Source organism: Candoia aspera, chromosome 2 (assembly GCF_035149785.1).
Source record: "Candoia aspera isolate rCanAsp1 chromosome 2, rCanAsp1.hap2, whole genome shotgun sequence".
Taxonomy (NCBI): Eukaryota; Metazoa; Chordata; class Lepidosauria; order Squamata; family Boidae; genus Candoia; species Candoia aspera.
The window spans coordinates 203,564,564-203,590,796 of NC_086154.1; the positions used below are offsets into that span (position 1 = coordinate 203,564,564).

Here is a 26,233-nt window from a genome sequence, read left to right on the forward strand (position 1 = left end):
TGGAGATTTGAACTCATTCAAAGTAAATGGGCCATATTTCTCTGGCCATATTTTTCTTAATCTCAAACATCAATCCCATCCCAAAATAGGAGTTAGTAGTTTCACCTTTACTTCGTTGGGATTTGAACATTTTCATTTTCATTCTCCATGTTAGGGAGAACAATCACTTTTCTTCACATGTCCTATATTAAAGCTGTCAGGGCAGCAAGCAGGTCAGCCTTGTTCCTGAGTCAGATCAGAGTTCAGCTACTAGGACAAAGCAGATTAGGCCAGGCTCTGTTGTGTCGTCTTCTGGACTGGAGGAAAACACATTAAACCAGCCGTCTGCAGGTATCCTTGTGCTCTTTACTTCCAGACTTGCCAGTTTCAGCTGTCACAGTAAATACAGGCCGCCCGCCTCCTCCTCCTCCTAATGCTCCTGCCTCTTATTTTCCTCTGTGAGGTGAATTGAGCTCTGAGAGAGTGACTATCATATGTATATATAGTATTCTTCATTATGGTTCAGTTCCTGGTGATGACAGTCTAAGACAGCCCTCATCTAGCAGCAGATTTCAAGGGCTACCAAATGTTTAGCAGGCCAGAATGCCAGCCTGAACTGGATATCATTGACAGCTTTTAGGTTACCACTTAATGCTGACCTTGAAGAACAAATAACCTCCTCCATTTCTCCCACCATGTTCTTTCCCCAGAGTCTCTTGCACTTTTCTTTGTAACATTGAGGGCAAGGCCTGTGTTTCTCTTTTAACTGAGGTGAGCCACCTGGTGGTATAATAATTCCCTGGGAACTGGGGCCTGAACTTCAACATCTTTGAAAAAAGAAGAGTACACGCTGATTCCTTTAGGGATAGACTTTAATTGTATCTTTGAATCTTGAGTTCGGCACTGGACTTTTTGATCCAACTAGGGACATTGTGTGATCCCATGGAAAATCAATTCCCTAAGTTTCACTATTCAGGCTTGCCAAATTTGGCTAATCTCAAAATACTAAGTGGAGTAGGACCCAGTTAGTATTTGGATGGTAGACCACCAAAACATACGTAGGACTATAGAATAAACTGGGAAGTCAAGAAAACATCCTAGAAGACAATGGTAAATTTTCAAGAAACCAACATGGCTGTCTATTAAGTCACCAAAAGTTCATTTGCCTTTCACCATTTAAAAAAAATGCTGATTCAAAGAAGTACATGAACCACAAAAAAGTACTGAGAATGTAACCAGATTTTGCAAGTAATTGCTGAATAATTGATTTGTATAACAGTTTTACTACATTTGTTAATATAATAATGTAACTATCAGTGGTATCTTTATGTAATTGGGAAAAAGCAACCACTGAGAACTCCAGAAATTTCAAAACTACCATTCAAAAAGTTTTTTAAACAAAGTAGCTGAATTAGTGATAAGTTCTAACCATCCCTAGTTGCAAAATTGTTGCTACTTTGTTGATCTTTTTCTGACTTGGACTGTGAGGAGGTTCAGCTAAAATTGGGATTACTGAAGGTGAGTGGTATAATTATTAGACTGGAAAGGTGGGGAGTGTCCAGCACCTGAACCCCTTTTTTGTTGCCCCTCCCACAAAATTCAGCAGGCAATGGGTTGAAATCAGTTACCTGCCATTTGGAACCAGGACAAATACTATCAGCATAAAATTGGCTTTACATAATTTAAAAAACAAAGAAAAGGTCCACCCTGTCAGCCCTTTGAGGTACTCCAGATGAAGAAACAGGCACAGCAAAGATTCTCTTTATTGTAGTAAGATCTTCAAAATTTTGAAAGCCTGTCCAAGTTTCTCTCTGCCCCATCTTGGACAAAACAAAATTGAAGCGGGATTATTTTGGGTTTCTTTCTCACACTTCCTTCTCATGAATATGCATCTTTTCTGCAAGTTGCTATTCCTTCTCTGTCCCCAAGGTCAACTCTACATTCCTTTACACCCCCAAACAAGTTCAAGGAGAAATACCCCCCCCCCTACACACACACACCAATCCATTTTGTCATCATTCAACCCATTGGACACCCATGGACGGGGGCTAGAGAGACCTTCTAGATCAAATCTCTGTATGACTATAAAGCTCACAGGATGGTATTCAGTTGGTCAACACCTCTCAGAGTTATGTGGAGCATAAAACGTGAATAGGAGAACAAAATGGGAGTGGGTGGGTTGTTTATGACACCTTAAACCCCTTGCAAGTAAGGCAAGCTAAAAAAATGAAATGAAATAAACTGGGGCTTATGGGGTTGCATTATAAAGTCACCTACATTGGACTGCTGTGAATGTGCAAGTGTCATGTTCACCGTTGCGGTGTTTATGCATCGTAACGGTTTACTTGCCAAGATGCTGATACGTGTGCTGGCTGGGAGGGTGCTGCTGAGAGCCTTGTACATGAGACGTGATGGACTGTGCCAGGGAGGAATGTGTTTCAGCTATCTCTTAAATGTCAAGGTCTTTTTACCCGTTGATCAGCAGAGCTCGTTAGGAGCACCTGGGAATGTGGGGTTGTACTGTATGCGAAGGAGGGGGTGGGCTGATGTTTGTACGATGATATTTAGTTTGAGTTTAGGTGCGCTTTTCTCATTCTCAGCTTTTTACCTGTTTGCACTCTTTTCTAAATAAACCCAGAACCTGAATTGTGATTTTGAGTCTGAGAGTTTTATTTGGATTAAGGCAATCATCACAGCAAGTTACTGGTTCAAATGTTGAACTAGAACTAAGGGGGGATTTCACTTCAAATCCTTACTTGCTTAGCCATGAAAATCACTGAATAATTATGAGGCAGTGACCTGGGGATGGTGGGATGGAGGTGGGTAGGAACTAGATGTGGTTACAGGCTGGAGAAGCCAACAGTCAAATCCTTGAGTCATTAATTAATTAACTAATGGACCTGGACCTGGAGTATCTTCTAGCCCAGGGGTAGCAGCTTTTCCTGGGTTGGACTGAACTTGACCTTTGAGGTGCATCCCAGTGGCTGCACTGTAACAAGTAAACTGTGGAGTCAGGTCAAAAAGCAAGCTTGATTGGATTTACATTTAATTAAAATTAAATGCAGTTAATATAACTCTCCAGTATTTAATAAATTCCCAACGTCACCATTTTTAAAACCTCACAATTTGGTAACAACTTTTGGAAACCTAAGAGATGTACCTGGAAGGTCTTCAGAAATGAAGAATGTATCATGATTGTGGTTGGGATGATTTTGCAGTAAGAACCAGCCTTTGGTCCTGTTGAATCTGAGAACAATGCATCTCTGCAAGTAGAAAAACAGACTTGTAAGACCACAGCTCCAGTCATATCCAGGCAGCGTGGTAAATGGGAACAATGGCAGGTATTTAGTTCAACATATCTGGAGGGCAACCAGCTAGAGAAGATTAAAATAGAATAACAGTGGCATTATTTTCATAGTACGATAAAGCTTTCTGGCTCTACATCCATTTTCTCTAACAAGGTCAAGTGATAAGAAGATTTTAGGCTAATGTGAGAAAAGATCAAACTACATTTTTCATTATTCTGTTATTATATTTATCATATTTGGCAAGGAACCTGACCTGAATGTATCCAGTTGTCATGTGAAATAGGAGACTGCCTGTCTTGTTAGTCCTGCTGTTATTTTTCAGAAGGACTTTTCCAAAAATAATGCAATGTTCCACCACCAAAGCCCAAGCTCTTGTGATCTCCTTTTTTCCAGAGGTGTTTACAGGTAATACCATGACAGCACATTAAAGTAGCCACAGGAAACTGTGATGTAAATATATATGCGTGTATGATGTATCTATATATGGTAAAAAGAAGAGACCTGTCCATACCAAGTGTCATCATCATCATCATCCCACTGTAAATTGTTTTCATTGATAGGTTTGCAGCTAAGTTTGCTATAAAATCTCTGGCTCATTTAAAGTGGCAGTCTTCAAGCCACATCCTTCAGAAAAGCCTACCAACATGGTGAGACGACTCCCTTTCAGTAGTGGATTGAGACCTGAGACCCTTGAGCTACAGGACTGATAAACTGTTACACATGGCCTTGTCCCTTCTCTTAAGTGCTTAAGAGTGTCTATTAGTATATGACAGACATAGTGTAAATATTCTGAATGGACTGATGTCCTTATTAAGCAAGCCCAACCAGAAAGCTTCATAACTGAAAACTATTCATATTTCAAAGCTCTAAAATGGGGTTCCTGGATATATATTGAACCACTCAACATTTTCCTCAGATAGTGAATAACAAATTACCAGCACAGATGGGCTATAATAGAAAATAAATTCCATATGCTGCTTTCATAAGTAACTAATCATGTGTGACAAATGTCAAAAGAGTAGTGACCAAGCTCTCATCTGTGTTTTTTCCACATTCCTGGCTCAGCAAATAAACTGGCAATTCACATTACCCACAATGTGGTATAGGCTTAAAAGTGATGAACTAAAACTGGGGAGATCAAGTTCAAGTCTCTTCCAGCCATGAAGGCTCACTGGGACAGACAGGGCCTTTCAGTCCAAGATAAATAGTATGTCGGTGAGTAGGTAGGTAGGTAGGTAGATACAGATAAGCAGGCAAGCAGGCAAACAGACATGCATGATGCTTTTTCTTTTACCAAGAAATTCATTCAGAAAGTCAGCTATACTGATTCTTGAGTCAAAATTCTTGGAATATAGTATTGGTGCTATGGACATTTATGACAAGGAAGATCACTTGTTCTTGTAATGATAAGACAGAAGTATCAAATGGCACATTCTCTTATTCTAAAACTTAGATATTCTAATACCGTAATAATAAAATAAAGATAACTTGATAAATAATAAAGATAACTTGATAAATAATGAAATAAAGATAACTTTGCCCCAAATTCTCTGAAATTTGGGGCAAAGAAAATAAAGATGATTATTACTGGGGGGAAATCAACAACTTTGGTAACATAGAATAATTGCACTGCAAGGTTAGCTGGACATCTAAAAATGTGGCATTGTTCCATCCTCTGGCACATGGCTGAATTTCCAAGTGATTTAACTCTTTCATTAAGCTGAGGAGCATTTCAGCTTAGAATATCCTATCTGTATACACGTGTGTATGCCCATGTTTTTAGATGTGGTTGTTCTGTTCCCTAATATCTTTGATTTTAGCGATTCTTCTTTACTTCTGAGTTACGCAACTCTTTTTTAATTTTTATCCTCCATTCAGATCCACATCAATCATGACAGAGATATATTTGATAATATTCTGCTGGTTTCTGATTTTATATTACTCCAGTCCCAAACACATGCACAGACCCTGAAAGCAGAGAAATGAGCATCAGCAGGCTTAGAATTGAACTGTTTGATTGATGGCCCACAAGAAAGACTTATTTGAAGAAATCCCTTTCGCTGCATAGGATCATCTGATTGCATAAGTGCATGTTCATCCTAGCCATTTCCATCCTCTCCACATGGAAGCGTTGTAGCTGATATTCATATTTACAATGGAACAAAAATGGAGAGGAGCCCATTTTTAAAATTTCAATATTTTATTGTAAATAAAAAATGTAAATACTATTTTATTGTAAACTGCCCAGAGTCCCTCCTTGGGAGGGAGGTGGGCAGTGATAAAATTTGATAGATAGATAAATAAATAAATAAATTTTAAAAAGGAAACATACTTTTAACTGAACATTTTCCTCTAGAGAAATGCTCCTAAAAACTCAACTTACAGCGAGACAGCAAGGTAAGGTAACATAAAAACATTCTTCTTCAGCTATATGGGTGTCAATACAAATACCTGTCAAAGAAACGTGTGTGTGCTGATACCACATCATTGAGCTGTTTGAAAAATCCTCTTGACATGCGTAAATGTGAACAAGTGAGACTCAGTGTATACGGAGATATTTGCTACAAATTAACACAGATGCCTGTATGCATGTGTGCCCATATATACAGAAAGTTAAATAATCTTTAAAGTTGAACTGCTTTTATAGGTCAATATTTTTAGCCTAGCAGAGATGGTGATAAAGAGGCAAATCAAGTTCTGGTGTTGCCATCATAATGCCTATAAACATGTTTCTTGGGTCTCAAAGCTCCCTATCCTTCTACTCTCCACCTCCTGCTTTAATTTTCAAGTAACTATTGCTGTGGCACCATGGCAGCCATTTCATGAATGGACAGTCCTCTCTCATGGCAGCCCTAGTACCATGAGATACTTTCAAAATTCCAAATATACCCATTGACCCAAAAACTTGGAAACTACTGGTTTATGTAAATCTGGTTCCATTAAGGAGTCATTTCCATTCCTTGCATAATTATCTCTCTGGGTGCTATATAATTAACATTATTAAATCCACATGAATTTTCAGATTGGTTCTATTTGAACATAAAATTAATAAAACACAGATGTGATGGGAGTATTCCCACAAGCTGGGCAAGTAATAGCTGCAGTTTTGTTGGTGGTTTGGACAATTTGAATGTATTAAATATCCATATATCATTGCCAGTATACTGTCACTAGCGTATAATGCCAAAAATGATTATATAATGCCATGGAATAGTGGTAATGTGTAGCTTTATACCATGTATGTCTGTGATTAGACCCGTATATAAGATGGAGTACATGAGACCTACTCAAAGCAGAATAAAGATTCAGAAAGGCTGAATCTTTATAACATAGCATGTGGAGAATGATGGCTTCAAAGAAAACACAAGAAGGTGAAAACGATATCCAAACAAGAAATATGCCCATGTGAACTGGATGAGGCAGTGGAAAAGTATCAGCTGGTGTGAGAAAAATACCAAGGTGTGTGTGTGCAAGCCTTATCGGAAGTTGCAAAGATGCATGGGACATGTAGTCTTTTGAAGCGATCACATAGATTAAACATTTTATTCAGCTATTCCACCTACATTCTTTTGGAATTCAAGCCTGGCCTGGCCAGCTAAAATTTGAAATAGGTAGCTATGCAAGAATGTATGTGTGAATTGAGCTTTTAGTTCAAAAACTGAACAATAAAAGCCATAGATCTGCATTTGTTTTTATGTGTCTTGAGACTCTTGATAAAAATCAAGTAGCAGCTCTGGAGATGTCATAAAGTCCCTTTTTACATTCTGTGGTATGACAAGACAGAGCCACAGGATTGGTCTGAATGCCTGTCAATCACAACTTCCTTGGAAATTTCCTGATTTGTTAAGTATTAGGTATATGCTGCTAAACAGACTAGTCCACAAAGGTTTATTCTCCATTGATTATGGAATTCTTTAGCATCATAGAATTAACCACAGTTTAATTAAAGCTTAAGACATTACTAGCAGCTACCTCTTTTTTCCATTACCCAAAAATAAGCAGAGATTTTATCTACAGTGAAACTCACAGCTGAGGACTAATGGTCTGTCCCCTTTGTTGTTTATTCGTTTAGTCGCTTCCGACTCTTCGTGACTTCATGGACCAGCCCACGCCAGAGCTTCCTGTCGGTCATCAACACCCCCAGCTCCCCCAGGGACGAGTCCGTCACCTCTAGAATATCATCCATCCATCTTGCCCTTGGTCGGCCCCTCTTCCTTTTGCCCTCCACTCTCCCTAGCATCAGCATCTTCTCCAGGGTGTCCTGTCTTCTCATTATGTGGCCAAAGTATTTCAGTTTTGCCTTTAATATCATTCCCTCAAGTGAGCAGTCTGGCTTTATTTCCTGGAGGATGGACTGGTTTGATCTTCTTGCAGTCCAAGGCACTCTCAGAATTTTCCTCCAACACCACAGTTCAAAAGCATCGATCTTCCTTCGCTCAGCCTTCCTTATGGTCCAGCTCTCGCAGCCATATGTTACTACAGGGAACACCATTGCTTTAACTATGCGGGCCTTTGTTGTCAGTGTGATGTCTCTGCTCTTAACTATTTTATCGAGATTTGTCATTGCTCTTCTTCCAAGGATTAAGCGTCTTCTGATTTCCTGACTGCAGTCAGCATCTGCAGTAATCTTTGCACCTAGGAATACAAAGTCTTTCACTGCTTCTACATTTTCTCCCTCTATTTGCCAGTTATCAATCAAGCTGGTTGCCATAATCTTGGTTTTTTTGAGGTTTAGCTGCAAACCAGCTTTTGCACTTTCTTCTTTCACCTTCATCATAAGGCTCCTCAGTTCCTCTTCACTTTCAGCCATCAAAGTGGTATCATCTGCATATCTGAGATTGTTAATGTTTCTTCCAGCGATTTTAACTCCAGCCTTGGATTCTTCAAGGCCAGCTTGTCGCATGATGTGCTCTGCATACAAGTTGAATAGGTAGGGTGAGAGTATACAGCCCTGCCGTACTCCTTTCCCAATCTTAAACCAGTCCGTTGTTCCGTGGTCTGTTCTTACTGTTGCTACTTGGTCATTATACAGATTCTTCAGGAGGTCTGTCCCCTAGTGTAGTCTCAATCAGCATTGGCTCCCCCACCTATTTTCATGATCTGGTTCTATCATATACATACAGATCTTGTAAATTACCTTGCTAGGAAAGGATTTAGTTGTCTGAACAGATCTTTTATTGAAAACCCCAATACAGAGAGCTGATTTTGTGGCCCCAAACAATTAATGCTCATTTACTGATTTCTTCAATGTTTGCTCAGAGGAAGAGGAGAATGGAGGGGCCAGCCACGTCTTTAAAGTAGCTAGTGTGACCTTCATTGTACCTATCTGAGATACTGTGTTTATATAAATATTCTCTTACATCTTTACAAGTCAGGATGGCAATAAGAGAGACCAATTAATGAAAAAAATGTGATAAGTGATTTATGTGTGTTGACAGTGTAAAAAAAAAAGAGAGACCTTGAACATTCCCAGTTCCTTAATGAATTTTCAAACCCACTCAACCTAGTGAGTTACAACCATATATTATCTTATAGAGACTATGAATTACAGAAATTTCAACCAAGCTACAGCTGAAGACAGTTGTAAGGGTCCAGAATGAACCAACCCAGAAACAGACCTTGATTTAATAAAAAATTCCTAATGTTAATCATTTCCCAACAGGCATGGATATTATCAGCACACATCTATTCTAATTATTACTCTGTGTGCTGATTGTTCAGGTTTCAAAAAAAAAAAAGGCACAAAAGCAAAAAAGAAAGCAGGTGACTTGTAATCAATATTTATTAAGCTGCAGAAAATGCATGTAGGTCAAGAAAGACTCCATAGGGCACTTCCACCCAGCAATATTTCTACACCCCTAAACCTGCCAAGCATTTTGGATGCCTAATCTTTATCACCACAGACCTCAGTATGCACAAAAAAAGCAGGTCTCAGACAAGACTGCACTTTCACCTTACTTTTGTTTAATTATTACATCAACAGCGTGATGATTTGGATTTCCATCCCCCTAAACTGGCAGAAAATCTTATTTCAAGTTTACTGAATGCAAATGACATAAGCATGCCTGAATACCAAATCTTTTTATTAGTAATAGTCAAAGATATATTTTAATACCTGCTGTAGACCTTAGACAGGGGACCCTAAGGTCAGTGGGAACTTTATATTGGCCCACTATCCTAAGGTAAAGGTAAAGGACCTTGGTTTGGTGGAGGTCAGATTTAATGGGCAAATCTGTTGGATCTGAATTTTCAGGCAATAACAGACTTTGCCCCAAACAACAGGAAAGTCAATCATTTGGGACAAATTGAGTTGGGACAAAATGTGTTTCTCACTCTCAGAAATGGGGATTCACTGTTATACACTACTTTAAAATAGGTTAAAATGAGAGAAATAAAACTGGAAGATTACAAAATATTTACCTTGTACTGTTGTCTGAAATAATGCCAATTATGTATTGTATTGTACACATTACATTGCTCATGTAGTGTATAGTGCAATCCTGTTCACCATTTAACTTACATTGTGCTTTTACACACACTCTTTCTACCCAATTAGTCCATTAAACTGAGCTTTTAATTTAATTAGTCCATTTATTGGTTAAATAAAACAAAGAGAGTGTATATTATTTTAAAGAAATAGGAGGACTACAGATGATAAGTACTATATTTAAAAAGGCATCTCCATTTCTTCTAAAATGATACCTGGAGTGAAACATCTATTACTTAAAAAGGAAAGTATTTTTTTTTGTTTGAATGATTACTTTTATTCACATACAAATGAAATCAAATAATTTGACTGATTTGCTGATGAGACACATACTAAATATTTATTACCCCATTTGCTTTTGTTCATATCTAATACACTGTGAACTTTTTCCCAAAATAATTGTACACAATTATTTCCCACTAAAGCCATTGTGAAAATCAAAACAACAGTATAAATCATGGTGGAAATAAAAGTGCTTAAAATATTTATCAGCAAATAATGCAAGCAACAAAAATGGACAAGCAAAGCAAAAATTAGTACATTATATTTTTTTTAAAAGATATTGAAGGGCTCTTTTTATGCATGTTTGAAAATCTTTCAATTAATCAAGTTTACTGCTGCTATAATTCATACCAGATCATCAAGGCAGGCTCACACTGAGATGCATAAGGTTTTATCAGGTACTTTTGGAATGCTCCGCCAGATGACATATCACAGTTTCTTGTACTTTGTTGCTCTGGAGCAACCAAAAAGGAATACACTGTATAAATCGTGCCTTCATCAAAAGAAGGAGAAGGAAAAGGGAAAAAAGTTAAAACTCCAAGTATGATCTTATACTTTTATAAGATAGAACAACACAACAGTTGGTGCACAGTAGCAGGAGTAAGCTTAAGGCATTTTGTGGCCAGAGGTAGAGCTTCAAGTCTCCCATCCTAGGCACTGCCATGCATGGCACCCATATGCAACCAACTTACTGTGATATATTTAACACCTTTCCTTGGCAGTGAAAATATTTCTAACAACACATTACAAGGCTTATCCTCTTGCTGCACCTTCATGACTCAGCTCAGCTGTCAGCAAGCTTCTAAAAGATTAGTTATCTTTCTGGTCCAGCATTGTATATTCTAATTAAAATAGACACTGGGGTAACCTTGTGCCATCCCGATGTTTTGGATTCCCATTGCCATAATACCTAGGCAGCACAGTCAATAACTATGCTGGTTGGAGTTTATGCTCATTAAAGTTCATCACATATAGAGGGTGCCAAGAAGAGGTCTTTCATATCACTGATAGCCAAGATCCTTCTTTGACTGAAAATGCCAGGAATAGTCTGGCTACAAAGAACCTGAGATTTTCTACATGCAAAGCATATGGTGTAAGCTTCATTATTATAGTGTTATTAATATTCAGATGCAAATCCATAATCAATATGGATTCAGTGGAGCACCTCAAAAATTTAAAGTGTTCTTCAATATGGCACAATACAAAATGTATTATCTAAAGTAAGCATGAGCAGTCACAAGCCTCTGCACCATACATGGCTCTCAGCTTCTTTACAGTCCATAAGGGTTCCACCTAATTTTCAGATTTTTTTTTTCCACAGAAATAAGAGGCAAGAGGTGATTTTATTTCTGTGATAGGTTTCTTCACAAATCTCAGCTCAATAATCCAATGTGGTATTTGTATGGCCATATAAAACTATATAATATATGGGCAGGCCAGCTGGCATCTTCCTGAGAAGACATAGTTTTTGGAGTGTGTGTTACTGAAGGCTAAAATTAAAGGGTTACAGCATCATTTTCACATATGCTGCTAGCTAAAAATCAGAAGGAATCTCTTGCACCTTTTCAGGCTAAATTTTTTTTTATTAAAAGGCATGACTTTTCATGAGCTGCAGCTTGCTTCATCAGATGTAATCACCATCTTATGCCTTTTAATAAAATTTATTAAACTTATTATTTTATTAAAAGGCATAAGGAAAAGGAAAAAATGCTACCGGATTCCTTCTGATTTTTCGCTACCATAGACTAACACAGTCTTCCTCCTACAATATGCTGCTAAAGGAAAACACTAACAGTTCCGCAATCCAAGCTCAAAACTGAATTACCAAGATTTCATGGGCTAAGCATCCAAACGTCTCATCACCAAACATAACATAGCTCAATGACTCTCGAGCAAACTCTTCTGCTGTCTTGGTGATTAGATTGGGCTCTTTATTCATGCTCATCGGAGTAGAAACAGCAAAGGGAGTCACTGCCTGAAGTGAGGAGCAAAATAACAGTCACAGCTTCACATTCCAGAAGAGTTTGTAAATGATAACATGTTTATACTTCATTGGAAAAAATATATGAAGACGTAAAGAAGAGAAAGGGAGGAGTTCTTTTAAGCAGGAGGAAAGAAAAAAATGATAAAAATGTCCAAAGCCCCCAACATTTAATCCATTCAGTTGATTTAATTTGATGCTTATTGCAAAAAGAAAAAAGAAACGTGATTACCTGTATCACAATTCCTTTTGGCTTATATTCTACTTGAAGTGCTTTGGAAAATGTATACACAAAAGCCTAGATAGAATTACAGAGAAATAAAGGGACAGATTTTTTAAAAATATGACATTAATTGCATGCATTTATCAAATATTATTTGACAGAACTAAAGCCTGATTTCATCCAGGACCTTTTTCAAAACCTTTCATTTTTTTCTTCCTATCACTACTCAGTGTTATTGCTGAATAATTCTTTCCTACTGAGAATGTAGAAAGGTTGCCCACAAGTTCAGTCCAGTTAACTCAGATATAAATGACCTCTTGAGACATTTGCAACAAATATGTGAAGTAGGAAAACAGGGATTGCCAGGAATCCCAATCACAAGAGGGCTGAGTATATAAAGATGTGTCATTCTCTCCCTCCAGTGAATTGGGACTTACCTGTACAGCTAACACGTTCAAGTATTCCAAATGACTATTTGAAAAAAAGGGTAATAATTTAAGAACTGGAACAGGTGAACATAATGTGTTATTATAATAATGCCTGGATCTGGGGAAGAAAGATAAAAGGGCTCAAAATAAAACTCACACAGTTCACCCAATTCTCCCCCTCCAATTTTGGACAAATAATACTGTACTCCTTTTCTTGTAGCTTTTTTTTTTTTTTTTAAGTAGCTTGGGATTAAAACAAAAATACACTTTAGACAGAGTTGCCACCTTTTCTTTTGTCTTGCTCAATTTTTGCTAGCAGACCATTAAGTAAATGGTACATGGGTGGGTAGGGAGTTGTCCTATGTTCCTATTTCATCAGTTTCAACCATTTTCCCTCCCATTGGCTTTAATGGTATCTCTTGGACAGATACAATTCTTTCATCTTCTGAGAGCATATCAGGGAAAGAAGATTGCTTTGCATCTGTCACTCTTCCACTCCTTTTCCTGGAATGCCTCCATTTTGGTTTCTCTAACACAGTGTTTCTCAACCTCAGCGACTTTAAGATGTGTGGACTTCAACTCCCAGAATTCTGGCTGGGTAATTCTGGGAGTTGAAGTCCACACATCTTAAAGTCACTGAGGTTGAGAAACACTGCTCTAACCTCAGGGCTCTGAATAACTTTGCAGAGTTCTTCACAATCTTGCAAAGGAGGTGGATGAGATCTGACCTCAGCTTTTAGAAAAGAACATCAGAAATATCATACAACTGTTGGGATCTTCCTTTAGGAACCTTTAGAATTCATTGCCATAATGGATCGCAGTCCATTATGGCAATGAATTTTTAGTCTCATCAAACTGATAACAATAGATAAAATCTGAAATTAAAAAAAATTAAGTCATACCTTAGAGGCAGAATAGATTGCATAAAAAGGACAAGGAAAGGTGCCAATGGCTGATGAAAGGTTAAGAATCAGACCTTTTTTTCTGAAATGTAAAATGAAAATAACTTTTAGGTATCTTGCATGCAGTAAACTAATATTGTGCCTACACCAGTTTAAGGGATGCCAGTACTTACCCAAGCTCAGTTTTCTTAGAAAGATCATTAGAGATTTATGGTATTTCTTTGAGCTAAAAAGTATTTACACTCATATATTTAGGTTTTACAAAAGATAAGATTCCTGTCCTCCATTTGATTTTTGGGGAAATCCACAGTAAAAAAAATTGCCATACTGTATATCCTTCAAGGCTAACCTGCAAACAGTTAGAATAACATTACCTAATGGATTCAAATTCCTGGTGAATTTGTAGTTAATTAGCAGGGTGCAAACACTTAATTTACAGAGAGAAGAAAATTGCCATGGAATATCCCTTTTATGATACTGGATGAGCTACATACATTGATACTGTGATATGGCCTAATATCTGGTTCATGATCATGCAGGTGTAATTTATGCCAACCAAAATCAGCCCAAACTTCATTAAAACTGAAAAGCTTCCCTGAAGAAAAGCAATAAATTAATAAGTAAATAAATTGTAATATAGGAAATTGCTTTTACCTTGCCACCATTTGTTTCAAAACTATTCGCGTCATCTAAAAAAAAAAGTGCAATTAGAACTGTACCTCATAGGTTGAGACAATACAGCAAACATTGGCAATACAGCCCCTGCAATGCCCTAAACAGTTTATACTGATGCCCAAAATTAGCTATTGACGATGTGTGTGTGTGTGCATGCACGTTTCCTTGGATACAAATGAAACAACATGAGGACAAGAGGCTAGTAAGTGCAAGGGGTAGAGTTGAAGAAAAAAAGAGATTAGACTAGGAGGATTGGTCCCATCATTAGGTAGGCTGAGTTGGGTACCTCAAGAAATGGATGCTGGGGAAGTAGGGAATCATGAGATAAGGATTAGATTAGGATTGCCCAGACACCATGGGCAACACATGGCCCATGAGTGTCTGTAGGTGGCAAGGGAGGCAAGTGACAACATTTGTCTAGTAATGTCACAATGCAAATTCTGTCCCTTTGTAGTTGTGATATCACATGCAATAAATTGGGGGCAATGGTTTATGATGATGTCATGACACACTTTTTGTAATTTTGATAAAATCTCAGCTTGTTGCGAGGACTCCCAATATGGCTGTCCAGATCTTATAAGCCTTCCTTCCTATCAGTCTTAGTCTGCAGGACCAGTCTCAAGGGTGACAAAGAGCTGCAATTGTCCATGTCTGTGTTTCTTTACATTCAGTTCAAATGTTACACCTTACCTTTTGGCAAGCAAACATACGAGTTGAGCTGGCCTGTAGTACATACCTTAGTGACAGACATGATGTTGCAGTTAATGAGGTCCTGTTGAGAATAATAAATGGATTACATGGCAGTTTTGATTATTTGAAGAAGACAAGGGGCTCAGAAAATTCAGTTTGACTCCAATTTCTAGAATGAGATGTTTAAGAATCTGTTCCCGTTGGTGTGCATGAGGCTTCCTACTTGACTGAGGATTAATTTGCTTGTACAGGATAACCCAACCATTATTCAGCAAGATGGCTTGTTTGGAGCAGCAGAGTTGTGACACCAGTGGGCCACTAACAGTTACATAGGTCAATCTTCCCCAACCTGGCACCTTTTCTTTCTATGAAATCGGTGTTTCTTTGCAGTAATAAACATCTTGATCGCCTATAATCCAAAGCAACCATTTTGTGTTGGTCCCATTACACTTTCTCAAACATCCAGTTGTGTCCACAGACCCAAAAAGAGACCCATGTTTGATTCTAATCAAAACTTCATTAAAAAAAATTGAAATGTGAATCAAACTCAAACAAATTTAGAAAACTTGTTTATCGTCTACCTATTTACTTCAATAGAAACTAATCCTCTAATGTGGAGAATATGGGAGATGGTCTTGAAAGACATGTTCCTGTTGATGGAGTTTTTAAAGGTTAATAAAAGAACTCCAAGCAGCAAGCAGCAATCTTGCAGAGTAGAAGCGTGAACCAAAAAAGGCAGCCCTGTATATTTATTTTGTATTTATTATATATTTTATTTGTTTTAATTGTAATTGTTTTAACTGTTTTTATAGTTTTATTGTTGTAAGCCGCCCAGAGTCACTTGCTGAGATGGGCGGCTATAGAAATCAAATAAATAAATAAAATACTAAAATAAAACTGTAGAGATGGTTGTGTATTTTAGAAAGAATTCTTCTAATTGCCCTCTTCTTACTATATTCGATAGCCCAGTATTAGTAGTAGAGTCCTTTAAGTTTTTGGGCTCCATAATTTCTCAAGACCTGAAATGGACGCTTAACATCAGAACTATCATCAAAAAGGCACAACAAAGGATGTTCTTCCTGTGTCATCTTAGGAAGTTTAATTTATCTCAGGAGCTTTTGGTACAGTTTACAGAGGAATTATTGAGTCTGTTATCTGTTCTTCTATAACTGTCTGGTTTGGTTCCGCAACCAAGCAGGACAGATATAGACTTCAATGGATAGTTAAGTCTGCAGAAAGAATTATTGCAATCTGCCTGCCTTCTACAGAAGACCTGTAGACTGCAAGGGTCAAAAGGAGGGCAGAGAAGATATCGGCAGATCCTTCGCATCCTGGACATAAACTGTTTCAACTTCTACCATCAGGACAGTGCTACAGAGTACCGTATGTCAAAACACCTAGACATCGAAACAGTTTTTTTCCCTCGTGCCATTGCTCTGTTGAACACCTAATTAGTGTAGCATGATATAATGATTGATAATGTATGGTAAGACATGACTGCTAAGATGTGACTGGTAATGCTCTGTTAAATGTGAACGTATGTTAGACAACAGATGCAGTATATTGTCCCTTAATTCTCCCTTTAAATATGAGTGTGTATTACTTAATAGTCATAGTATTATTTTCCTTCAATTCTTTTCTTTTCTTGATTGTATAGTTTTAGTAAGTAACATTACTACTTTATTGTTTATTTTCTGATGTTTTGTAAATATATTGAGAGCTCTTGCACCGAAGTAAAATTCCTTGTATGTCTAATCATACTTGGCCAATAAAGTATTCTATTCTATTCTATTCTATTCTATTCTATTCTATTCTATTCTATTCTATTCTATTCTATTCTATTCTAAATAAATAAAATAAAATAAAATAAAATAAAATAAACTTGCACATTAAGCTTAATTATGTTCAGAAATAAATTCAGTCTTCACACTGTAGTTAGATGAAGAAAATAGAGATAGCTTACTTTTATTCAGTTCTGGATACAGGTAGGTTCACAGTAGAAAGCACTTAATTATCACTGGTTCTTTGTAGACACTTTCTAAAGGGTGAGAGCTGCATCCTGCAGCTGCTCCTCTTGCATGCATGCCAGAAGAGTAATGGAGATTAATCCCCAAGCCCAAGGAGGAGGAGGAAGTGGAAATCAGGTGACCCATGTAACATCCCACAAGCACAATAGAGATGGGTTTACTAGAGAGACCCCCTTATGCTTATGAGACAATGCTGAGTTGACTCCTGATAATTCCAACACCTGTTACCTAGGAAAATTGGGCTGAAACATTCTTTAAGCCCTGAGAAGCAAGGTAATATTTGGGAAGTGGCTCAGGCCTACACCTCCTTGATTCACTGGGGTATAAGAAGGAGGGGAGGTAAAGCACAGTCAGGCTTACAATACTCTGTTGCTTTAGCCCATCTCAATAAAGTATAATTCTATTGTCCCTGTGGAGTTATTTTCTGGTCTGATCTACCTAGTGGGGCTGATACTACATTCTGTGTGAAAAGACAAACACATGAGCTTTATTACTATCATAGAAGAATTCTTACCTTATCTTTATCTGGAATATTAAGAAAATGGCGTGGAAAGCGATTAGGAAGCATTCCAACATTGTTAACTAATAAAAAAGAACAACAGAAATTTAGAATCATGAAATTAAGTGGAACCATTAGGGCCCCTGGATCACATGCAGCCCAGAGCCCCACTCTTTGGGTCTCCAGAGCTTCTGCCTCCTAGGATGCATTGGTATTATTTAAGGACAAAGCCCCAGTTTCTTTCTCTGCTGAAAAATGAAACCCAAACATTTTTGCCCCCGTCTCTTTTGGTGAAATAACCAGCTCTCTTCAACAGGTTCCCAACCCTGTTTTAAGATGCTTTTTCCTGAAGATAGAATAGCCATAGAATTTGTTCAGATAGACATGATTGTTGATTGTTGTTTTCTAATAAAACTGTCAGATCAACCATGTCTCTCTGATGAAGACCAATTTAGTGACATACAAATTTAGAGGATACAAGAAGAGAAACTATCACACAAAATGTTTTGCTGAGTAATTTATCTGGACCCTTTTCAGTCAGGATTCAGGCCAGGCTATAGTACCGAGACAGCACTAGTCGCGTTTCTAGATGACTTTTGGATGGCTCGGGATGGGGGTGATATGGTCCATCCTGGTCCTTCTGGATTTCTCAGTGGCTTTTGATACCATCAACCATGGTGGACTGGCTTGGGGGACTGGGGGGGGGGGGGACACTGTTTTGCAGTGGTTCTCCTTTCTTTGTGGCCAGTACCAGTCAGTGCTTGTGGTAGAGGAGAGGTCTAGCCCTAGGCCCCTATTATGTCGGACACCTCAGGGCTCAAGTCTTTCTTGAGATATGAAGCCGCTGGGAGAGGTCATCCGCTGGCATGGGGTTCGGTATCATCAATATGCTGATGATACCCAAGTATACATCTCTATCCCATGCCGGGCACGTGATGCTGTTCAGGTGCTGGCTCAGGGCCTGGAGGCTGGAAGGGAAGAAGCTGACTGTGACTCAACCCTAGCAAGATGGAGTGGTTGTAGGTTTTTGGTCCCCCAGGGTCAGGATAGTTGGCATCTCTGACTCTGGATGGGGTAACACTCTCCTGTACAGATCTGGTGCACAATTTGGGGGTCATCTTGGGCTCATGGCTCCTGCTAGAATAGCAGGTGGCAGCCATGGCTGGGGGGCCTTTGCACAAATCCATCTTGTGTGTGCCAGTTGCACCCCTTCTTGGACAGGGAGGCCTTCCTTACAGTCACCCATGCTTAGGTACCTCCCATGCAATGCACTCTACATGGGGCTGCCCTTAAAGACCATCCAGAAGTTGCAAGTGGTCCAGAATGCAGCAGCACATGTAGTTTTGGGTGCTCCACAGTTCACCTGAGTAACACCACTGCTGTGTGAGCTGCACTGGCTTCGGTTGCTTTCCAGGTACAATTCAAAGTGCTGGCTATCACCTTTAAAGCCCTACATGGCACAGGGCCAAGTTATTTATGGGACTGCCTCTCCCTGAGGGTATCTGCCCATCCTACTAGGTTAGATAGGATAAGTGTGCTCCAGGTCCCCTCCCTTAAATGTTGCCATCTGATGGGACCATGCCTTCTCAGTGGCTGCCCCAGTCCTTTGGAACAGCTTCCCACTGGAGATCAGAGGGACCCCTACCCTTTTAGCTGTCTGGAGGTTGTGAAGACCTGGTTCTTCCCCCAAGCACTGGGCTAGGATGGGGTTTGAGCTGTGAGGATGCTTGGTCTGGTGCCTGGGGGGAAGGGTAACTTTGTTTTTAACTATGTTTTATGAATTGTTGTGAGCTGTCTAGCGTCATTGTATGAGATAGGCAGCCATATAACTCCTGTGAATGAATGAATGAATGAATGAATGAATGAATGAATGAATGAATGAATGAGAGGCCTTCCTGGGAATCCAGTACAATCACAGTCTTCTGCATAGCACTGCCATGATCCAGTTACTGCCTAACTTGAATTGAGATGTTTTGTTCTCTGCAATGGATTGAACTCTTATAAGCCAGTGACTGGACAATGTGTGGACTGCATTGTTGATGAGGGGGGACTGACTTAGAAAACCATTTGAAGCCTGCAAATTCCTTGAGTTTTGCAATTTGATGCCTACTGCATTATTTTGGAGTAGCTGGAGAAAGGTAAAAAGGGCAACTGACAAAATTTGTTTTTCTTAGAATCCCTAACCAAAATATTAGTTTAAAAAATCAAATTATTTTGCTTTGTCATTGATTGCTTTTACTGATGGGTGACTTTTTAAAAAAACAATCTCACCAGGGTTTTAATCTTCAAAAATGGTCACATTTAACTAATTCATAAAAAAGGAAAGTCTCCTTTGATTCCAGCTTAATTTCTAGTGACTTCAGTCATTCTTTACTAACAAATAATTCCAACAACTCATGTAAAAACCTGCAATTACTTCTTTAAAAGTATTCTTGGTTAATTTACCCAAAATTCCAATTTCTAATCCTTGAAGATTTTCTTCAATGTTTTCATACATGTCATTTTCTGTGAAGTCAGCTTGTATGATTTTCACCATTCTCCTAGTAGTTTGTTCTGCATTGTAAAGAAGGAGGAAGGGGAAGAAGAAGAAGAGAAAAAATAAGATTTTTGTATTCTCTATTAATTTATTTGTCTCCTACAAATGCATTAAGTTTAAATAGATTAAATCTATGAGCACACCAGAGCAGGGACTTAAATTGGAACATTACATCCATTTTACATATTCGGAGCCACTTTGCTCTTTATGAGAATGGCAGAACCACTGGGAAGCTGTTACTATATGACTTTATATCAGATATTCAATTATTTGATACTCACTGCTGGAAGGCACACGACAAAGAAAAAATGGCTTCCAAAATTTGTTGTGGCTTTTACTAAAATATCTAATCTATTTTAGCAAAAGTTACACAGATTTTGGGGCACCTTACCTTAGAGATTAACAGATGAATTACCACATAAGCTTTAGTAACAATAAATGTTGGTCTTCAAGGTGTCACAATCCTTAATAAGCAAGAAACAAAGTGATTGTATGTTGTGCCATGTATAAATCAATTTTTGTTTGCTGGCAGGTTATGGAGTTTTGTTGTTAGATGTAGTAGCATTTGCTTGGGGAAAATAAATGACAGGACAAAATTACCCCTACTGCTGCTGTAAGGCTTCTCTAATTGATGGTGTGTTAGTTGAATAAAAATAGTTTTAAGACAGTACTTAATTAAAAAATACAATATTTTGATCTATTGATCACAATGACACTTGAAACATAATACAGTCCTTGCTTACCAACCACTCATTCAGCAACCGTGTGAAGTTACAACGGTGCTGGAAAAGGAAACTTACGACCAGTCCTTGAAGTTGCGACTGTCACAGTGTCCCTGTGGTCACATGATTTGGGCAACCGGTGTGTATTTATGATGGTCACAGCATCCTGTGGTCACGTGATCACCATTGGGGTACTTCGCAACCAACACACATTTGTGACCTTCACTGTTGGCTTCTGACAAGCGAAGTCAATAGGGAAGCCGGCAGGAAGTCACAAGTCATGGTCACATGATGTGCTTAATGACCCACAGTGATTTGCTTAATGACCACAGCTGGAACTGCCAGTCCCAACTGCACATGGTAAGTCAGGACTACCTGTACAGGAAGCCATGATGATTCGTAAGAAAAAAAAAGATTTAAATTCCACAACTGCACTTACTTGAATTTAACTGAATTATATCTGCCATCCCTATCCACACATCATTCTAAAATTTAAGCCTTTGTGCCTGTAATATTAAAGCAGTATTCCTTCTCTCTGTTCCCCTCCTCTAAATGTAACATGCAATCTGATTAAACCTGAAAGCTTGTTCACTATTTTGTATCATTTTTGCTTGATTCTAATGAAGAATTCTTCTGCTGTGAGGCTACAATATGAAAGTGAGATATCTTGGGCAAAGTTCCTGCTTTTCAGAGACTTACCAATTTCACAGGCTACTTTCTCCAAGTTTTTGAGTGACCGGCTTATCAGAACCACATTTAAACCATGCCTGGCAAGCTGAAAAACAAAGTTCAGCAATCTTTAAAATTTTATGCTGAATTGATAGAGCACCTCCTCTGTGAAAAAGTGTACTTCATTTAAGTGTTGTAAAACCAATCCCACCATTAAGCAGAACTGAGCATCTTGTTCTTCATAGCTCCCCAGCCATTGGTACTAAGCAGTCCTGTGTGTATATATGTCCTTGTTTACACACATGCGTATAGGAGGCACAATTCAGCCCTTGGGTTAGATTCAGTTCTTCTGCACTATTTTATTCCTGTTGCTACACTCTCTGGTTCCTTGCTGCATTTGTTTTGTTATTCAGCATTTGGGGAAGTACAGCTGAGTACAGCTGAAGTACAAAGCAATGGCCAGGGTTCTAACTGTGCAGTACAAATCCAGAGAGATTGTTCATGTCCACATGGAAGATTTTCTTTATATGTATGTATATGTATATGCATATGCATATGCGTGTGTGTTTGTGGTGTAAAATTTAACATGTTCTCTTTGTATGATTTCATGGAGAAGATCTATGTGATTGCATGAAGTCGAAAATGACTTGATGGCACATAATCTATCTATCTATCAATCTATCTTTGTATGATTGTGCTACAGAAATGATCTCAAAATTCTCTTCTCTGTAAACTAGAATACCCAAGACTGTGTACACTATAAGGTGGTTACCCAAAACACTTCCTTTTTTAACTTTTATTTTTTTAAAAAAATTCTCTTTTCTGGTTTAAAAATATGGTGTTACAAGACTTGGTGTTAGATCTACTCAAGAAGCATATTGAGTTCCCACTGGTTTGTTGCTGGGTCTGCTTCCTTCAGCTGCAATGGCAAAATTCTGTGCAAAGAGGGGGCTTCCATCTCATACCCTGGAATCTGATGCTATGGAAAGCATCCAAAGATATTATCAACTTTTTGGCAAAGAGCTCAATTCACTTCCTGAATAGCCAAATTTGAAACCGTGTTTAGTAATGTCCATAAAGATCTTTATAATGCAGAACACCATCTGCTTATGTCAAGTTGCTCTGAACCTAGATAATTATTCTATGCAATTGACTGCCTCTGTGTTAAAGTAAAGGTAATAGTTGTATGCTGAAAATGTATTTTGTATACCTGTTCCCATGCAATGTGATAGAAATTAGCCTTTAAAAAAAAAATCCAAAGCAAATGGAAATTTAGATGAATTCTCACGCGTAGGTGTAGGTTTAGTTTGTCTTGTGCTTGAACAGCGTGGGTGAGTGGTAAGTCTTTCACTCTGCCACCATCCCACCAGTGATCGGTAGCCTCTCTGGTTCTCAGATGTCAATGAAATCTGAAGAGAAGGAGGACTTCTTTTTTTCAAATGACAAGGTATGGGCAAGTACCAAGGTGGTAGACAGATTGGTGGAATGATATATAACCAAAAATACCATCATAGCAGCAGCAGCAGCTACTGCCCCCTTGCAACAATAGCATTAGCATGCCAACAATGAAGTAAAAAACCTCAACTTCTTTGGCAAGGAAAAAGACTTTCAGGATGTTGGAAGATGAATTTTGGCACAGTATTAAATGATAAACTATTTACAAAGCATATGAGAATGTATTCTAAGCTGTCTGAGCCCAATATGTTTGATCATGATATATCTGTTTACTACCTCTAAGGAGTAGGCTCTTCCAATTCCATCTCCTGCTCCGGTTATCACTAAAAAAAAACATATTATCTTTAGTTATCTTATCCTTTTTTTACATCTCAATATGTATATATTTCCCACTCTTCCTTTAGGAAGAGATGGACTAAACAGAACTCAGTGCAAATTCTTCCCCAGGATATGGTAACAGATAACATCATTCATATCCAAGCTCATGGACTGTAAAATGCTACAGAAACTCAATCCATAGTTAAATTCATGCAGAGAAAATATTCTTATTTATAGAAAATATTGGAATAATGTATCCAATCATAATATATCTAAAAGTGAAAATCTATGCTTTTTCACTGAAAACTAAATATTGGTGAATTCAATGAGATTTTATATAGTCATAGCAAATAAACATCTTTACAAATGCTCTAATTTTTCTTATTACTGAGAACATCACACTGAGTTCAATAGGACTTGTTCCTAGGCGAGGGCACATAAGTCTGCAAATTTAATTTCATGATGCTTATATTTGTTTCCTTCTAAGAGTTTACTTTGCAATGGTTTGATAGCAAAGTTGCATACCAAAAAAAAAAAAAAAAGCCTAGAAAATTGTAAGAGGTTAGAAAAAACCCTAGGGCAGTTTAGCAGTCATAAGCCTTGGATGGCTGTGATGGCAACCCTACCAACCTCTAATAAGATAAGCTCATTGTTTTTTCTTCTGAGGATACTTGCAGATTCAAATGAGAAATTCTAACAAACCTCCAGTAGTTCTCAATCTTTTATACTGTCTCCAACCAATCGCTTTACCAAAGAATCTAGATGCCACCATGGCAATAAAAATGGCCATTCTTTACCCAGAAAGGGCATCTATATGTTTACAGGCGACCTATGATACTTATCATTAATGGTTAAAGTTCCAGTCTTATCCTGTGTCACACTCTAGGCTGCCTGTGGGATGCATCCCACCATTAAAGAGCTACTGCCTAGACAAGAGTAAATTTATCTGCATGTACAAAATGTGAATAAATCATACTGGAATGAAAATACACACACACCTCTCTCAAAAAATAGCGATTGCATTCTTGAAAAGTAAAAAAAAAACTATTGAATTATTATTATTATTAAACTGTATAACATAAAGGAATGGACACTTTTTAAATCTCCATGCCATTACTTGTCCATTTTAAACATTTTCCAAATAAAGGGAAACAAGCTTTATATGCTTTGCAATAAAAAAAGAAAATGAAGTGAACATCGTAGTAATGTATCAGAGCAATGAAACAAGTTCCCATCTCTCTATTTTGTCTAATTCTCCAGACTTTCAGAGATAAACCGTATGGAAAACTTACTTTCTAACACTGAGCTAATGTCTTTCTTTTCCACACTGTCATATAAGAACAATAACAATTCAAGGAAACTGCCTTTACCTGCCCATTCTCCCATTGAACGAAAATAAGATTGAGGCAAAATATTCCATATGTAAGGAAGAAAATATTTCAAAAACCAAATACACTTTAGAAGGAAAATGGAACAAAAGATGCCTCCAAGTAGAGCAAGCAGTGGCTGGAATTCATCCATGAGAAACTGATAAAAGGAGAGCTTGGACGAGATGCTGTCCTCACTTTCTTCCAGCCTATGACTACTTTGAAGGCTGGGCTGGCAAAAGAAAAATAAATGTGCCTAGTCATAACTTCTCGGGTCATTTGAATCTTGTCCCATGGAATGCACCCAGAATAACAACAAAATGATGTTCCAAATACGTAAGAGTATAGAAAACAAACCAAAACATGAGTTCCAGAGCCAAGCTGATAATTTTCTTCCTTTACAAAAATGCCAAGGAACACAAATATTTGGGTTTCTTGGGATAAGCTCACTCCTAACACATGGAAGCTGTCAGCTGATTTAATGATGATCTGGTCTCTCAATTTGTTATTGAGTTTGGGTCACTGTTAGCTCCTTACTTATGAATGCTTTAACCCTATTTAAGTTTTTTATATATAACTACTGAAGCTACTGTTCTTAATGGCATAATAGCAGCATCACTTAGTGGATTCATAGAGCAATCTTCTACTCAAGAATAAATTAAATCCAATAGGTAGGAAATACAGGATTGCAACTTATATGTCACCTTTCCTCCAAATGGAAAGGTTAGTAGCATTACTACTACTACTACTATTACTACAACTACTGCTGGGGATGAGCAGCCAAGGGGACAAGGGTCAGAAGGCACACAGTAGAGAATATGTGTGTGTTACTATTTCCTGAATGTGTACATAGAAGTGCACTGAGTGTGTGAGTATGTGTTGCTTTGAACTAGTCAGTGAGTTTTTGGGTCAGTCACTCTCAAGCCATCCTATCTCACAGAATTGCTATTGGGGGAATAAAATGAAGGGAGACCATTATAATAATTGTCTTGAACTTTGTCTGAAAACCAGATTTTTAGAAAGTTGGAATACAGTAATATTCTCATCCCCTGATCAACAGTGCCAGATACTGATTCATGATGCCCTAGCTCTTGAATCAAATCTTGAATCAAATCAAGATCTTGTAAGGACAATGCAGATTTTCCAGAACCACAGTGGTTTCAATAAATTAGCTCAGTTCTCAAACACCATGGGTAGTATGGGAACCCATAGATCTTTTTTCTCACTAGCATGGAATCATTATGAGGAGTGCCCAGAGTGGGAAAATGGGCATCAATTTTGATAAGGAAAATAATATTCTGTTTCCTTACCACAGCCTGACTTACTGGTAACTGCTTTCAATTTATTAAAAACCGCAAAGCCATATACAATGTGGCGGATCTGATCATGGATTTTCCCAAATCATGCTTATCAGGTGCTTTCCCCCAAATTGGACAAGTTCTAATATGTGGATTTCATTTCCAACATTTTTCAGCAATGGCTGGGGAGGAAGTCCGCATATCCGGAAGTTGCCAAGATTGGGAAACATTGTTCTTGGCCAGTGTTTCTTAAAATTTTCTTTCTCAGGACCCCTTCCCACTTTTAAAAATTATGGAGGATCCCAAAAGAGCTTTTGTTTGTATGGGTTATATTTATCAATATTTACCATATTGAAAATTAAAATCAACACATTTGCTGCTGCTACC

At 38.0% G+C, this 26,233-nt stretch overlaps 2 protein-coding genes across 5 annotated transcripts in view; both read right to left on the reverse strand.

Moving 5' to 3' along the window:
- Positions 1-26,233, reverse strand: part of CDC14B (cell division cycle 14B) — a 305,941-nt gene that overhangs the window by 142,473 nt on the left and 137,235 nt on the right. The window lies entirely within an intron of this gene.
- On the reverse strand, positions 9,867-24,792 carry HSD17B3 (hydroxysteroid 17-beta dehydrogenase 3). The gene is made up of 11 exons (XM_063296715.1): positions 24,552-24,792; positions 23,140-23,186; positions 21,439-21,514; positions 19,927-20,034; positions 17,497-17,564; positions 15,002-15,037; positions 14,245-14,279; positions 13,591-13,672; positions 12,270-12,335; positions 11,882-12,031; positions 9,867-10,549 (listed from the first exon to the last, which is right to left on the reverse strand). Exons 1-11 carry the CDS (start codon positions 24,700-24,702, stop codon positions 10,451-10,453), a joined length of 918 nt encoding a protein of 305 aa, XP_063152785.1. The 5' UTR covers positions 24,703-24,792; the 3' UTR covers positions 9,867-10,450.